This window comes from Hippopotamus amphibius, chromosome 2 (assembly GCF_030028045.1).
Source record: "Hippopotamus amphibius kiboko isolate mHipAmp2 chromosome 2, mHipAmp2.hap2, whole genome shotgun sequence".
NCBI lineage: Eukaryota > Metazoa > Chordata > Mammalia > Artiodactyla > Hippopotamidae > Hippopotamus > Hippopotamus amphibius.
In genome coordinates, this window is record NC_080187.1 from 70,509,107 (window position 1) to 70,526,000 (window position 16,894).

The window sequence follows — 16,894 nt, forward strand, 5'->3', positions numbered from 1 at the left end:
CAAATGTAGAGCTAAATTATTCCACTATTATTTATGATTATTTGTGTTTATGTATTTATTAATATAAGGGGGAAAGGGTGTTGTCATTATTGATGTTGAAATGTGGTCTGCATTTTGGAGAGAGCATGAACCTTGGAATTTGAGAGATCTGACTTTGGGCAAGGTGCGTACTGGCCACGTTTTTAACATATGATATAATACCTACTTCACTAGATTGTTTGCAGGATTCCATGAGATAATATGTAAAAGTACCTGGTTCAGAATTTATATACTTTACTTGTACTCGTTTCTTTCTTTCTGTACCCTTTTGTTTGCCAGTGAATTGAGTCCTAATTTTTTTGTAGTAGAAGGAAGCTTAAAGAGTATGCTAGCATGTGAAAGTGAAACATTTAGTTTGTGGTTGTTAGATTTAGGTCATAGAAACTCTTAAAAATAAACATTTTTATTGATAATGCATTGTAACATTTCTGACTGTTCAGTTTTATATTTATAAGAAGGTGCCCTTTTCTCATATAGCTGCTTGTCATTGTAGTTTATCTTGTACCCAACATCTTTGTGTAAGATTTATGCAGTGTTTTTTAATGAAAATACTTTAAAGTTACTCAAACTCAGACATTTGGAGGATAACTGGCTGAACTAGTACATAGTATGATTTATGGAGCATGGATTTTTTTTCAAGAGATATAAGTAGTACTGAATAAGAAAACTGATTAAAAAATAGAGACTCTTGAAGGACCTGTGACTTAAAATACTGAAATAGCAAATGTTTGAAGACAGTACGTTACTCAGACAGCTATTTAGAAAATTCTTGCTAAGTGCTAATATGTGGAAATGAAATAATTATGTGTTTTAATCTTCAGAGTTTTTTTTCTTTGAACTTGAAAGATTTTTCTGTTTTTTTCTGAAGATATTTAATAGGAGCAGAGGATGGCTGTTTAAAGCAAAATTTGGATTGTGGGATATTTGTAATGGATGCCTGTTTCTTTTAACTAACTTAAAATCATATTAATTTTATTTTTTAATGTTTATTTATTTGATTGCACTGGCTCCTTAGTTGTGGCAGGTGGGCTCTTTTAGTTGTGGCATGTATGTGGGATCTAGTTCCCTGACCAGGGATGGAACCCGGGCCCCTGCGTTCGGAGTGTGGAGTCTTAACCACTGCGTCACCAGGGAAGTCCCTAACTCAATTTTAAAAAGTATTTGTAGTTCAGAGTTTATCCTCACACAATTAGGTTAGCGATATTTGAGTGTTTGCCTGAGTGTACTATGCCCAGGTATTTTACACACATCACTTAATTGTCCCATTAGCCTTGCAGAATAAATAAATATCATCTCCCTTTTACTGATGAGGAAACAGAGGCTCAGAGGTAACATCCTTAAGGTCCTACAACTAGTAAGTGGCAAAACTAAGGTTTTAATTCAGGTCTCCATGTCTTAAAAACATTCTTTCATAATATAGTAATGGTTTGTGTCGTGTTCCCCCCCCCGCCCCCCCAAATGTGTGTGTTTCTCATATTCTTCCCCTAAACAGTCAAGAATAGGGTATAAGTGAAGCAGGCCCTGAACAGCTGAGATTGCTGTCATAAAAGTTGATACTGTACTAAATCATACACATTTTCATTTCAGGGTAGCGTTTCATAGAACATTCTATTTTATGTGGCTTTCTAATTCTTGATCATTTATTTGCCTCTTCCTCCCCAGATTAAAAGTAGCAAATTTAGGGAGAAGCAGAGGTATGCTGTTAAGAACTGACAGTGACAGGATGATAAATTTAGGACACCTTGAGAGTCTGGAACAGTATCTCTATATTGCAGAACAGCAATTGGTATTGCACCAGTAACTCAGCATTGTCAAGAAGTTTAAATTGTGGTAGAGTGGAAAACACTTTTGGTTCTCACACAGGAGTAAACTTCAATTAGTTGGAGAATCCAGTGATGTGAAACACCTGATTTGGGATGATGTTGAGAAAATGAGAAGGCTACTGAATGTTTTGTAGGTGCTGGGTTGACTTCATTTCATTAAATTACTTACTTTGAGGTACATTAAAATTTTGATTCTTGTGGTTCTTGAGAAAGCATCTATTAATTTTCAGTTTTCAGTTTTTCTGGCCTTTTGAAAATTACTGTAGGTTGTCAGTGCAAGGCCAGAGTAGGAAAACATACATTTATAGCAAATATGGATCCTTAGAGATCCAGTATGTATTTTTCATTTTGAGTTAGTGGTGGCCACATGGATTGAAGGACAAAAACAAGTATATCTAGGTAATCTAGAAATAACTAAAGGAAATTAGGAAAATCCTTTCTTTTTGGTTAGGATTCTTCCCTAGGTAGATGGAAACCTTTTATATAATTTGTTGCAATAAGTTTTATGTTTCTACACTGTCTAAAGCTGCTTTGAGAATTTTTAAGGTTGCTAATTGGTTTTTCCCCCCTAAATCAGTACTACCTAGTTTCTGATTTTTTCTTGATTGTAGTCAATAAAAGTGTAGTAGATAGAACAGACATAGAAGTAAAGGTAAAGTTCAGGTGTCAGAGATCAAATTTTGGGAAATTTGAAGCCACTGTACACTATTTGCTCTCCCTTTTTTTTTTTAAGAGTGTAGAATAGATACATGAAGTATGTGCAGGACTTTTGGCTCTTCTGCAAAAACATAACATTGTTTAAATTGATATTTGGATTAAAAATTTCTAAAATGCAGCTTTGGGAAAGTATAGTGTATCTGTTTGATATGGTACAATTAAAACTGATTTATTCATTTTTGTTTCCAATGGAGTGTCAGGCAGCTGAGAGTTCTTGTAATCCTTGTTTTTTGTAAGTTTGTTCCAAGCTTTGGGTAATTTACCCAGAATAAATCAATATTACATTAGTCTATTTGGGAGTAGTTTTAATACCTAAATTATTTGACATTAGTTGTTTAAAATTTAAAATTTATTTTTATAACAATTGGATTATAACAGGTAGATTGTACAGTTTCCTTTTGTAAGGTACTAGAAGTATAGCTGTACCCTATCTCTGTCATAATGTTTTCCAACTTTCGCCATGAAGTGCTATAAACTCATACTTTTGGGTTGTTCTAGGTGCCCCTCAGAACCAAGAGTCCCATGAGGCTAGAGGATCCTAATGTCAGTGATGTTAATTTTCAACAATGCTGTAATTCTGTAGGAGGAAGTGATTTCTTATGGGTCTTATAAGGACTTAGGTTTCTTGAGATTTGTTGTGAGGATTGAATGAGATGATGTGGGGGTGTGCTTCCAGGCACAGTGTAGCTGCTAAATAAACTAATGATGAATATAAATGCGTTTTGAACTGTATGCCGTAGGATCTTACTCTTTTGCATCTAGGATATCATAGAGAAGCCCCTAGTCCATCCAGAAAGCGCAACTATCCTTTCTAACATTGACAACTCATGGTTAGCAGGATTCCAGCCCTTAAATATTACTGAGGGCTTATTAACTAAACTATTCACTACTCTTCTATAAGCTTTTGAGGTTGTGGCTGTTTTGGATATCTGGTCTTAACTGTCTCTGCTAGATAATGGTGCTCGTGGAGGATCATCTCTTATTCTTGGGTGATCATCTCTGTTGCGGTTTCTGTGTCTTCTAGCCACTTTGGTCTGCTACCTAAAACTAGGGCATCTTTTTTTTTCCTGCCTAAATTTTATTTATTTTTAAGTTTTTATTGGAGTATAGTTGATTTACAGCATTGTTTCAGGTGTATAGCAAAGTGAATCAGTTATACACATATCCACACCTTTTTTAGATTTTCTTCCCATATAGGCCATTGCAGAGTATTGAGTAGAGTTCATTTTGCTATACAGTAGGTTCTTATTGGTTATCTATTTTGTATATAGTAGTGTGTGTATGTCAACTGCAGTCTCCCAGTTTATCCCTCCCCCTTTTCTCTCTGGTAACAGTGTTTGTTTTCTACATCTGTGACTCTTAAAACTAGGGTATCTTCATCCCAATTTGTTTCTGATGACCCATCCAAGACAAGGTATATGTTAGCTTTCTGGCTAGTTGAGTCACTTGAAATTGGATGCTCAGGAAAGTTGGTCATGTGTGTTTTGACTTCCTGCTGTCTCTTATGTGTAGGGCATTCACAATCAACTTTTAAACCTATTTTAATTTAAGTATAGTACAGAAGAATGCACACATAAGTGTAAAGCTTCATTTATTAGTACAAAAGTTAAGCAGAATATTACCAACTCCCCAGAAGTCACCTGTGATCCCCTTATAATCACCACCTCCTAACTACCACTTTTCTCACTTTTGACACCATGGTTTTTGCTCCTTCTTTCTTTTTTAACTTACATTAATGAAATAACGAAGTTTATTGTCATTTGTGATTGGCTGCTTTTGCTTTACATTGATCCATGGTGACATGTGGCTGTAGTTCATGTGTTGTCATCGTGTGTAACAGTCTATTGAATGTATCACAGTTTGTTTTACAGTTGAGGGTTTGGGTTGTTTTAAGTTTTGAGGTAGTAAAGTTTGAACTTCCTTGAACGTGTCTTTTGGTGTACCTGTGAACACAATTTGTTAGATAAAATCCCAAAAGTGGAATTGTTGGGTCATACAATAAGCATACATTCAGCTTCTACTGTGAAATGTTTTCCCAAAATCTCTGAATTTGTACTTATGTTTGCAGTATATGTGGATTCCAGTCCTTTGGATCTTTCCAAATCCTCTGCAACGCTCTGTAACAGTCTTTATATTGGACTTTTTAGTGAGTGTGGCACTAGTATTAAAGTTACCTGATTATTATTAAGTAGGATGAGTCCCCTTGCTTTATCAGCCATGTAGATTTCATTTTTTCTGGTGACATTCCTATTTCAGTCTGTTGACTAGTTTTCAGTTGGGTTGTGTCTTGCTGATCTGCAGGCTTTCTGTATAAAATCTAGATTGAAGCTCTCTTGGTTTTGGTGGTGTAGATAATATTTTCTCTATTGCTTATCTTTTTTCTCTGTTAATGATAGTTTAATTTATTGTGCCCTTTTTATGGCTAAATCTTTTTGTGTCCTGTTCAGGAAATCTTTTCCAGTTGAACTAATGTTTTATTGATTATCTCGTTGGTACTGTTTAATTTGTATGTAGTTAGAGTACTTACTCCATAAGTTTTAAACCTTTGAAATACATCAACTTGCTTTATGGCCCAGTTTATAAGTTTGTAAATGTACTGAAAAAGAATACTTATTCTGTAGTTGTGGGGTACAGTGTTCTATACATGCCAGTTGGGTCATTAGTTAATTATGTTGTTCAAAGCTTTTATATCTTTACCTTTTTTTTTTTTTTTTTTTGCCTATTTTCTCTCAGTTACTGAGATGAATGTGCTAAAATATCTTACTGTACTTTTGGATTAGTCTGTTTTTCTCTGTAGTTCTATTTAATTTTTGTTTTATATATTTTGAAGCTGTATTATGATGTACCTACACATTTAAAGTTTTATCTTCTTGTGAATTGAACACTTTATGATGTTGAAACGTCCTAGTTACTTTTGTATTAAAGTTTGCTTTTTCCAGGGAGCTATGATATCTTGTGATAAGCCACAATGGAAAAGAATATGAAAGAGGATATATACCTGTGTATAACTGAGTCACTTTGTTGTACAGCAGTAATTAACACAACATTGTAAATAAACTACACTTCAGTTAAAAAAAAAGTTTACTTTGTTGATTAGAATAGCCTCACTAACTTTATTTAGTTAGCTTTTGCATGGACTATCTTTACCCATTCTTTTTATTTTCGATCTTTATTATCCTTAGTAGTTTATATGTATCTTTTTTAAGCAGCATGAAGTTGGGTTTTTAAATCCAGTCTGGCAATTTCGTCTTTTTCACATATAGTCTTTTATGTAATCACTGATATATTTGGTTTACACTTACCATTATACTGTTTGATTTGTTTTTCCTGTCTCCTCTGTTGCTTTTTTCTCTTTCTTTTGGATTGTTTTGTATTATTCCAGTTGTACCCCCCCCACCTTCCAGTTGCCCCTTTTATTAGGTTGGTAGATGTATGCTGTTTATACTGTTCTTTTAGTAGTTTTTCTAGAGATTACCATATGCATTTTATAAAATGGCTAAATCAGTAAGAACCTTAGAACAGTTGAACACTTTACTTGCCTGTGGACTACACTTCTTTCTCCTCCCTTCTTTTCCTCCTTCCAACACAAGACATTGTTGCTAATGCTTTGTAGAGTCAGTTTTTATTTCAGTTTATTCTATTTTTTTTATTCCTTCATCTAGGAGAGAATCATTTTCTTCTGTCTGAGGAACTCATTAACATTTCCTACAGTCTGTATATGCTGGTAACAAATTCTCTGTTTTTCAGTGTGTCTGAAAATGTCTATTTTGATTTCATTTTGAGGGATTTTGCACTGGATATAAAATCTTAGTTTACTCTTCCCCCTTTATATTTTTTTTCTTAATTTTTAAATCATGGATAATTTCAAATATACAGCAGTAGAGATGATAGTAAGTTATCCCCCCATGAATCCTTCACCCAGCTTTGAAAATTAATCTGAGCCAGTCTTATTTCAGCTGTACTTTCCCTTAAGGCCCCACTCCATACCCCATTATTTTGATGCATATTTCATGCGTTACATCACTTCATCTTTTAATGTTTCAGCATGTATCTCTAAAAGAAAAGGATCCTTTTAAAAAAGTGCATTATCCTTCCTTACTAATGAATAATGTCTTAATTTCACCAGTCCAGAACTTCCCCATTGTCAAAAAATGACTATTTAAGTGTAATTTTAGCATGAATTTATTATTATGTATTTTTACCTTTTAAAAAATAGACTTTTTAGAGCAGTTGTAGATTTACAACAAATTGAGCAGAGAGTACAGAGTTCCCATACTCCCTGCTCCCCCTACTTTAACCTCCCCCACCATCAACATCTCACCCCAGAGTGGTACATTTGTTGCAATTGATGGACCTCTATTGACACATCATAGTTTAAGATTCACTCTTGGTGTTTTGACAAACCTATAGTGTATGTGCTCTTCTTCTACCCTAACTCCTGGCAACGACTGATCCATTTGTTGTCTCCATAGTTTTGCCCTTTTTCAGAATGTCTAGTTGGAATTATACAGTATGTAACCTTTTAGATTGGCTTCTTTGACTTAGTGTGCATTTAAGGTTCCTTCATAGTTTTTTTCATGGTTTGATAGCTCATTTCTTTTTATTGTTGAATAGTACCCCATTGTCTCGATGTACCACGGTTTATTTATCCATTGACCTGTAGAAGAATTTCTTGGTTGCTTCCAAGTTTTGACGTTAATGAATAAAGCTGCTGTATACATCTGTGTACAGGTTTTGTCTGGACATAAGTTCCCAGTTCCTTTGGGTAAATACCAAGGAGAGGGTGATTACTGGATTGAATGGTAAGAGTATGTTTAGTTGTGTAAGAAATTGCTAAACTGTCTTCCAAAGCGGCTGTACCATTTTGTATTCCCATCAGCAATGAATGAGAGTTCCTGTTGTTCCATATTCTTGCTAGCATTTGGTAGTGTTATCTCTTTTGGTTTGGCCATCCTAGTAGTTGTAGAGCGCTATCTTGTTTTAATTGGCAGTTCCCCTAACGGCTGTGATGCAGAGCATCTTTACAGATATGCTTATTTTCCATTTGTATGCCTTCTTTGGTGAGGTGTCTGTTAAAATTTTTTGCCCATTTCTTAATTGGGTTGTTCAGTTTCTTACTGAGTTTTAAGAGTTCTTTGTATACTTTGGATAACAGTCCTTTATCAGATGTGTCATTTCCAGATATTTTCGCCCAGTCTGGCTTGTCTTCTCATTCTCTTGCAAAAGATTTCTTTTTCAAGTGGGATGCAGATAAAGCTCATACATTGCAAGGGACTGATTAGTTTTCTATTTTGCCTTCTTTTCTAGTAAGTATGCTTTTATTTCTTTTTCCTGCCTTGTTTCATTGAGATTTTCAATATGTTGTTGAAAAGAGTGCATAGAGAGCAGATATCCTTGCTTTGTTACTGATCTTAGAGGGAAAGCATTCAGTTGTTCACCATTACTACACCAACCTGTAGCTATTTTGTAGATGCACTTTATCAGATCTAGGTAGTTCCCTTTTATTCCTGATCTTCTGGGAATTTTGTCATGAGTGAATGCTTTCAAATGCTTTTTTTTCACTATTGATTGGTAACATGGTGTGGATTTTCTTTTTCTTTTGTCAGTGTGGTGAATTATATTGATTTTTCAATATATAGCCTCACATTTCTAGAATAAACCTCACTTGGTCATTAAGAATTGTTCTGTATTGCTGGATTTGATTTGCTAGTATTTTATGGAGGATTTCTGCATCTGTGTTCATGAGGGATATTGGTCTGTAGTTCTCTGGTTTTGTTATCAGGGTAATATTGGCCTCATGAAATAAATTGAGAAGTGTTTCCTCTTCTATTTTCAGAAGAGAGTGGATGAGTTTTGTCAGGTTGAATCTTTCAAGAAATTCATCCATTTCATCCAAGTTGTCAAATACTTGCATGTAGAGTTTTTTTTATTATCTTTTTAATAAAATCTATGAAGTCTGTAGTCATTTCCTTCTGTTGTTCCTGATATTGCTAATTTATGTCTTCTCTGTTTTTTTCTTGGCTATTCTATCTAGAGGTTAATCAATTTTACTATTTTAAAAGATTTTTCTCTTATTTTTCTGTTTTTATTTTGATTTCTGCTCTTATTTTTATTTTATGTTTAGGTTTCATTTGCTTTCTCTAGTTTCTAAAGGTTGAAACTTAGATTACTGATTTGTGATCTTAAATTTAAGCCTTTAATGCTGTAAATTTTCCTAGTCATTGCTTTAGCTGCATCTCACAAATTTTGACATACTGTAGCTTCATTTTCGTTAAGTTGAAAATATTTTCTGATGGCTCCTCAAGATTTCCTTTTTGACCCATGAATTATTTAGAAGTATTTTGTTTAGTTTGGGAGTTTTTCAGATATCTTTCTGTTATTGATTTGTAGTGTGATTCTAGTATTGTCAGAGAATATACTTATATGGTTTCAATTATTTAAAATTTCTAAGGTTTGTTTTATGACAGTTTATGGTCTTACCTTAGTGTCCCATGTGTACTTAAAAGTTTCATTTTCATCTACAGGTTTCCTTCTGCTTTTCCCTCTTAGCAATTTATTTGTTAAGGACACCTTTTTTTTTTTTTTTTGCAATAAACTGCATATATTTAATTAGTAATATATATATGGCAATCCCAATCTCCCAATTCATTCACCCCTAACAGGACACCTTATTTTGTTGTTGATTTTAGTGGCTGGTATCCTTTTATTGTCACTTAATTGTTCCTTCATTGCCTACAAATTTGGGGGAAATTTATTAGACCTGGGGCGGGCAGTGGTTCTTACTAGTGTCCATCAGAATCACCTGGGAAGCTTGTTTAACCATAGATTACTGGGCCCCATCCCCCGAGTTTTCGATTTGATTGTGGCCTGAGAATTTGCATTTCTACCAAGTTAACCTGGCAATGGTGAGTGTTACTCTTCTGGGGACAGCACTTTGAGGAGTACAGTTCTAGAGCAGTTTCTCCACCTAATTTTTGTTGACATTTTGAGTTGGAAAATTCTTTGTGTTGGGGCTGTCCTGTGTGTTGTAGGTTGTTTACCATCTTTGGTCTTTACCCACCAGTGGTACTTAACCCCTGTTGTGACAACCAGAAGTGTCCTTAGACATTGCCACATATCTCCCCAGGGCAGGTAGAGGCCTCCACTCACTTTAGAAACTGCTGCTTTAGGGTGACTAACTGAGGAAAACTCTTAGATCCTTATCTCTAAGTTCTTTTATTTTAGCCTGGTTAGATTCTCCTTGGAGGCACTCTATATTATTATAATCTTTCTGCTTGGATGTTGAAGGTCCAGAGGCCAGTAATTCTCTTTGATACGTGTGAGGTGAAGGGGGAAATGTTCAGCATCTAGTAGGTCTGTGTTTACTTAATCTTCTGTTTTTAGTGTTATATGCCTGTTCTTAATGTGTCTGGTGTGCTCTTTACTCTAGAGACCCTCTGTTCCCTTTCCAGAGAGAAAGAGAGAAAATAATTCTCCAGTCTTTTGTTGGGTTTGCGGAGGGACAGTTGCTTGCTTAGTGTGCAGTGAAGATGCATCTGCTTCTTAGACTTTCAAATCCCCTTATTTTAGCCCTTAGGCACCTCTCACCTTATACCCTATCCTGAGCCTCTGGTGGTACCATATTGAGTCTTCCAGGAATACTGTAGATTTTGGGGATTGAATTAGCTTTTAGATTGGCTTTCTGTATTGCCAGTTTAGAATTCAGTTCTCTTGGGTCCATTAGATGTCTGAGTTCAAACCTTTGTTCCAGTTAAGACCAAAAGGTCTCAATTTCTTCTGCTGTCTGAGTTTCTGCCCTAAAAATTTCTTTCTGCAGATCGTGTGTCTGATAAAAGACTTGTATATAAAATACATAAAGAATTTTTACAACTCAAAAATAGGAAGGCAAGTAATCCAATTAAAAAATGCGCAGACTTCCGTGGTGGTGCAATGGTTAAGAATCAGCTTGCCAATGCAGGGGACATGGGTTCCATCTCTGTTCTGGGAAGATTCCACGTGCCGTGGAGCAACTCAGCCTGTGTGCCACAGCTACTGAGCCCATGTGCCGCAACTGCTGAAGCCCGAGCGCATAGAGCCTGTGCTCCACAGCCAGAGAAGCCACTGCAATGAGAAGCCCATGCACCGCAACGAAGAATAGCCCCACTTACCAAAACTAGAGAAAACCTGTGCACAGCAACAAAGACCCAATGCAGCCAAAAAAAGAAAAAAGAAAGGAAAAAAAAATGGGTGAAGGATGTGAATAAGGTTCTACAAAGTAGATACATAAATAAGCACAGGAAAAGATGCTCAACATTGTAGGGGAATGCAAATCGAAACTACCACACATCTACTAGGATGGCTATTAAAAAATACCAGTCAGGTAGTAAATATTGCTGTTAGGATTGTACAATGGTATAGCCACTAGCCACTTAGGGTAACACTCTGGTGGTTCCTGAAATGATTATACCAAGAGTTACCACATGACCCAGTAATTTAATTCCACATCTAGGTATATATCCAAGAGAAATGAAAACATAGGTCCACAGAAAAACTTGTACATGCATGTTTATAGCAGCATTATTCATAATAGCCCAGGATGCTGTTATGTACAATGCTGGAAAGAGCCCAGATGCCCATCAACTGATGAATGGATAAACAAAATGTTGTATATTCATACAATAGAATGTTGTTTGGCCATAAAAAGGGATGAAGTACTGATACATACCACAACATTGATTGATTACTTCGCAAACATCTTAAGTGAAAGAAGCCAGTCACAAACTGCATATTATATGATTTCACTTACGTGAAATGTCCAGAATAGGCAAATCTATTTGACAGAAAGTAGATTAGTGGTTTCATTCTTTCTCTTTCAATTGGTATTTGTGGAATCACTGACTTTTAAAAAAAATTTTGGCCATGCTGCGGGGCTTGCAGGATCTTAGTTCCCCAATCAGGGATTGAACCCAGGGCCCTAGAAGTGAAAGCGCTGAGTCCTAACCACTGGATCACCAGGGAATTCCCCAGTTAGTGGTTTCTTATGGTTTGGAGTGATGGGGGAATAAGGAGGTGATAGCTGAAGGGTACTGGTTTCTTTTTAAGATGAAAATTTCAAAATCAATTGTGGTGATGATTGCACAAATTTGTGAATGTACTAAAAACCATTGTACATCTTAAATGGGTGAATTTTAGGATATGTGAGTTGTGTCTCCATAAAGCATTAAAAAATCTTTCATCGTTGTTTCAGTGGGGATTTGAAAGGATGTAAGAATAGCTGTGTGTCATCATTCTAGCATCTTACCTTCAAATTCTAAAGTGTGCTAAAATGCTATATAATTGTATGTTAAACCATTAAATTATATATTTTGGAATGACATATGAGGTATTATCAAGGATTTCAAAAAGGATTTCTTAGTTTGAGGTTAAAGAAACACAGACTTAGATTAACCTTATTTTACATATAAAATATAGTTAATCTGGGTAGTTTGTTTTGTTTTTTAAATTTATTTATTTATTTTTTGGCTGTGTTGGGTCTTCATTGCTGCATGCTGGCTTTCTCTAGTTGTGGCGAGCAGGGGCTACTCTTTGTTGCGGTGTGCGGGCTTCTCATTGTTGGTGGCTTCTCTTGTGGAGCACAGGTGCTGTAGGTGCACAGGCTTCAGTAGTTGTGGCACGTGGGCTCAGTAGTTGTGGGTTGAGGGCTCTAGAGGCCAGGCAGTAGTGATGGCACATGGGCTTAGTTGCTCTGCGGCATGTGGGATCTTCCCACACTAGGGCTCAAACCCGTGTCCCCTGCATTGGCAGGCGGATTCTTAACCACTGCATCACCAGGTAAGTGCCTAGATTGGTTCTTGAAGTCAGACCTAGATTTCAAGCTTAACCTGGCAGTTTATTAGCTGCGTCACTGTGAGAGGAGGGGGACATATTGTTTCTGTATCTGAAATAGGATTAAAAGTTATCTTCTTCAGTTATTGAGGATTAAAAGAGCTGGCAGTATAGTAGCTGCTATTTATTGACCACTACCTATGAGAATTCTACATACATTCTAATTCAATCCTTATAAAACCATGTGTTCTGCTCATTACCTTATTATTGTTTCTAATAGCTGCCAGAGAGAAATGAGATGTTTTAATAATAGGAGAATGGTTAAATCATGGTTAGACTTATCTCTATGTATAGAATATTGTGCTAATGGTGCTTTAAAAAGATTTTTCTAGTTCAAAATTGCTTATCTTAGGTAAAAGGGTTATATATCATATATTTTCAAATAATAGAAGGAAAGTTCAGATGGTAAAGCTCCAAAATATTTACTCCAGTATAATTTTGCAATATCTTTATGATTAAAAAAAATCAGTTTGTTGCATTGAATATTGTAATTTGATTATGGAAAATTTCATTTATACACAAAGGTAGAACTTTTGTGCACCTCTCATTTTTTGACAGTGATTGACATATGGCCTATCTTGCTTTATATTTGTATTCCTCTATATCTTCCCTCCTGCCCTGCAAGAAAATGTTAGATATCATTTAATGTCTTTCCACTAACTATGACAACCAAAAATACCCCCTTATATTTCCAAAACATTGCCTTGGTAATAATGCTGTTATCTATTGAGACCGACTTCTGTAGGGCATTGGAGTAAGATGTGATTCTTTGAATTTCTTTATACCCACCCTGAGGTTTCCTGACTTCGACAGTGGAGTAAAACCTAAGTATGATTTTGATGAAGGTTTGAGAAGCTGATCTAGCATAGAATAAGTGAACTTTTCTTATAGTATGACACTCTTTTCTCTGTTTTTGCATTTTATTCTCGTCCCTGGAAAGTCTTTCTTCAGGTTTTCCTGGCTGCTTTCTAATTAGTTTTCTCTGGAAAACTTTCTCTAACTGCCTTTTGTGATTCCTCTGTACTTTGTGGTTTACTTGACTGCTTGCCTTCAGGGAAAGATCTTTGCTTTCTATCTTTGCCTCTGCATGATACTGCTTGTTGATAAATGTTGAATGAAAGAGGTAGGGAGTAAAGTCAGTATAATAGGCCCAAGAATCAGAGGTTGGCTTTCTCTATGTTGAACTAGAAAGGAGCAGGATTGGAGATGGAAATCTCTGTTAAAGATTATTGTAAACTTGGTAAGAGCTATGTGTGGCTTGAACTGAATTTAGCACCATTGATGCAAAAAGAATAAGGCTATGACAAAGGAGTGAATTATTGGACCTTAGCAGAAGATTGAATATAGGATATGTGCACATGTAATGAAATGTTTGCATTAGAGATGAGTGAAGTGGTAATACTCATTTCCCACTAAGATCAAGATATGGACACAGAAAGGATATGTCTTTATATCGTTTGAATTGTTGCAGTATGTGTAGTGGGGGCTTCTTTGAGGTATGCCTTCTAGAAGCTGGACTAGATGATGCTATGCAAACATCTGCAATACATATTTATTTTATTTTTATCTTATTTAGTTCAAGGAAGAAATCTCTAAACGTTTCAAGTCGCATACTGACCAACTTGTGTTGATATTTGCTGGGAAAATTTTAAAAGATCAAGATACTTTGAGTCAGCATGGAATTCACGATGGACTTACCGTTCACCTTGTCATCAAAACACAAAACAGGTATGTTTTTAGAAGACATTTAGCTTTCAACCATGAGTAAATGTTTATATTTCTCTTTTAAAAATAACCAGTCTTGGCTTTAAATGGCTTTCTGTCGTTAATATGTAAATAGATTAAAATTCATTTATTTATAGCTGTTGATAGCAAATGCTTTAAAAATCCAGTATGATTCAGAAGTGCTAATGCTTACACATTTGATATTTTAGAAGGTTCATCATTATTGTGTTATTATATTATTTGAATTACAGAACAAGCAGATTAATGTTTTTAGCTATGCTTTTTGTTTTAGAGAGATTTTTGGACAGAGATCAGGGGTGACTCATCTTGGCAAATCACAAATTAGTAACCATATTTCATTAAATCTAAGGCACTATTCAGTTTTTAAGAGATACCTTTGTGTACCACTAAGAAAAAATATTGCCAATTAAATTGGTGTATTTTCTTTTCACTTAAAATTATTTGATACTTAGTGAAAGAGTTCCCTTAGACTTATTTAGATACAATATTTTATCATCATTCAGATAAAATGAGATTCAGAACTCTTTAACTGGTGTCAGATGGAAGGGGTTTCCAGTAAACTCTCCTTATTTTTTAATGTAGAAGGGGGTAGATTAAAAAAAGCTTTGTGACTGTGACCAGTCATTGATTTTCTTCTGTGAGATGACCTATTTCCCTTACATAATCAGTATGTTTGAAAGTAAAGAAATATTTATGACAGTAAACTTGAGCAGGGGCAATTGAAGTATAGTTTGGATTTCGTGGGGTTTTACTACGTTTCTTTATATTTGTGTTCCTAGTGCTTATTTATCTCAGGGTATTTACTTTATGATAACTTGAGTTGGTCTGAAAACTTAAATTTTACTTCTACATATTGGAATTTCAGAGGTTCTGTTGAAAATAATTAGCTCGTGTTTATGCCATGATGTAATTATTTTTCCTAGGCCTCAGGATCATTCAGCTCAGCAAACAAACACCAGTGGAAGCAATGCTACCACGTCATCAGCTCCTAGTAGTAACGCCACATCTGGTTCTGCCACTAGCAACGCTTTTGGTTTAGGTAAGTGTCTTTAGTCATTTTTGATAGGGATTTAAAAAAACTTCCTTCTTCCCAGGGTAGTTTTAAATACAATGACAGAATTAAACATTAAGTCATTTTAGCAATGACAAGAAAAACTTCTTTAGCTTATTTCTGTACTTGTAGGTATTAAGGGAGTAGTTGGGAATACATATGTGCTTGCTTAGCTTACATTTACGTATAATCAGTGGTCAGTAAATGACACATTTCTTTTTAATAATGAAAGAGATGTACCATATGTATACCTGATCTGACCACCACATAATTGGCTCTGGAGAAGATTAGCTAGTTGTTGATCATAAGCTAACCCCTGAATACAATTTTCTTGTTTGTAAAATGAAGGGATCAGATTGCATTAGTGATTTTCTAACTGTTCGAAACACACAGAGAAAGGCCTGGGCCTGGGAGCAAGCCCAGTGGTTAAGGATCTTCTACATCAGCCAAACCTGTCAATACTTTTCTTATATCAGTTTTTGCGCTGAGGTTCTTTGGAAGGTTTTGTTGGGGACAAGAGTAGTCTGAAGCTAACAGAGGTTGACCTAGATAGATAAAAGGCTCAGTACTTCTTTCAGTTCCTAAGTTGTATGACAAGTATAGTAACTTGAAATGACATTTTAAAAAATATGTACAATTTTCACATATTGAGATCATACCTTCTGTCTCTTCCAGAAAGAGTTTCCTTTATTAATTTAGTTCAACTATGCCAAATAGTTGGAAATATTTAGGGCATGGCATGGATTCATGTGTGCCTTTTTTTTGTTTTTAAATATGTTTGATGTTCTTATTTTTTAAAATGGCCTTGTTTCTCTTTTGGTTGAGGCAGATGAGTTTTAAATGGCAAAATTGTTAACTTGAACAATCTAGAAAGATCAGGATGAAATTATTTAGTGTTCAGACTCATGAAAGGTATTGTTGAAGTAAATCTCTCCTATTCCCTCATTTTATAGGCAAAGAAGTTGAAGCCCATGGAGGCTTTTAGTTAATTTGTCTGAGGCCATACACCTCCCTAGTCCCTTCATTTCTTATCTCATTCCCACCCCCTCCTATCTTAGTTACTTTTCTCCATCAGTTATTCCATTTACTCTATATGTTCAGCTTTTCTTTTGCTGTCTCTTTTTCATTAAGGTCTATTCCACGTTTAAAAGCTACAGAATCTCACTTCTACCTTTCTTTTGTTTCCTTTCTCAGCTATTTTTGGAAAATTCTGTTTTCTGTCTATATTCTCTTTCACTAAGTTTGCTGTGTGCTATTTCTTGTCCCCATCACTTCACTGAAAATACCCTTGATAAAGTCACCATTGACCCCTTAGCTTGCCAACTTTAGTGGACACTTTTTTAGATTTTTAGATACTTAGATTAAAAGAAAGTGATTTTAAATCTAAATCACTCTCTTCTAATGTTTACCAGTCTTTCCTTGAAATTTTTTTTGTTTGTTTAATTTCTGATACGCTTTTTCCCTGGTTAACTTTCTGACCAGTTTTTTGCTCTCTCATTTGTGGGCCTCGTCTTCCTATTCCTTACATGAGTATTGTTCGCCGGAGTTCTGCCTTGTCTTTCTTCTGTTCTTTTACTCTGTTTTCCCCAAGTGACATCCTAACTGTAACTTGCTGACTCTCAAATCTTTACCTCAACCCACATCACTTCTGAAC

General features: G+C 35.3%; 1 protein-coding gene across 2 annotated transcripts in view; it reads left to right on the forward strand.

Moving 5' to 3' along the window:
- The window catches only part of UBQLN1 (ubiquilin 1), a 56,612-nt gene that overhangs the window by 16,670 nt on the left and 23,048 nt on the right, over positions 1-16,894 (forward strand). For both annotated transcript variants that reach the window (XM_057719865.1, XM_057719864.1), the window contains exons 2-3: positions 14,020-14,171; positions 15,113-15,228. In XM_057719865.1, the coding sequence (XP_057575848.1) occupies positions 14,020-14,171; positions 15,113-15,228 (268 nt within the window). The remainder of the gene's footprint in view (positions 1-14,019; positions 14,172-15,112; positions 15,229-16,894) is intronic.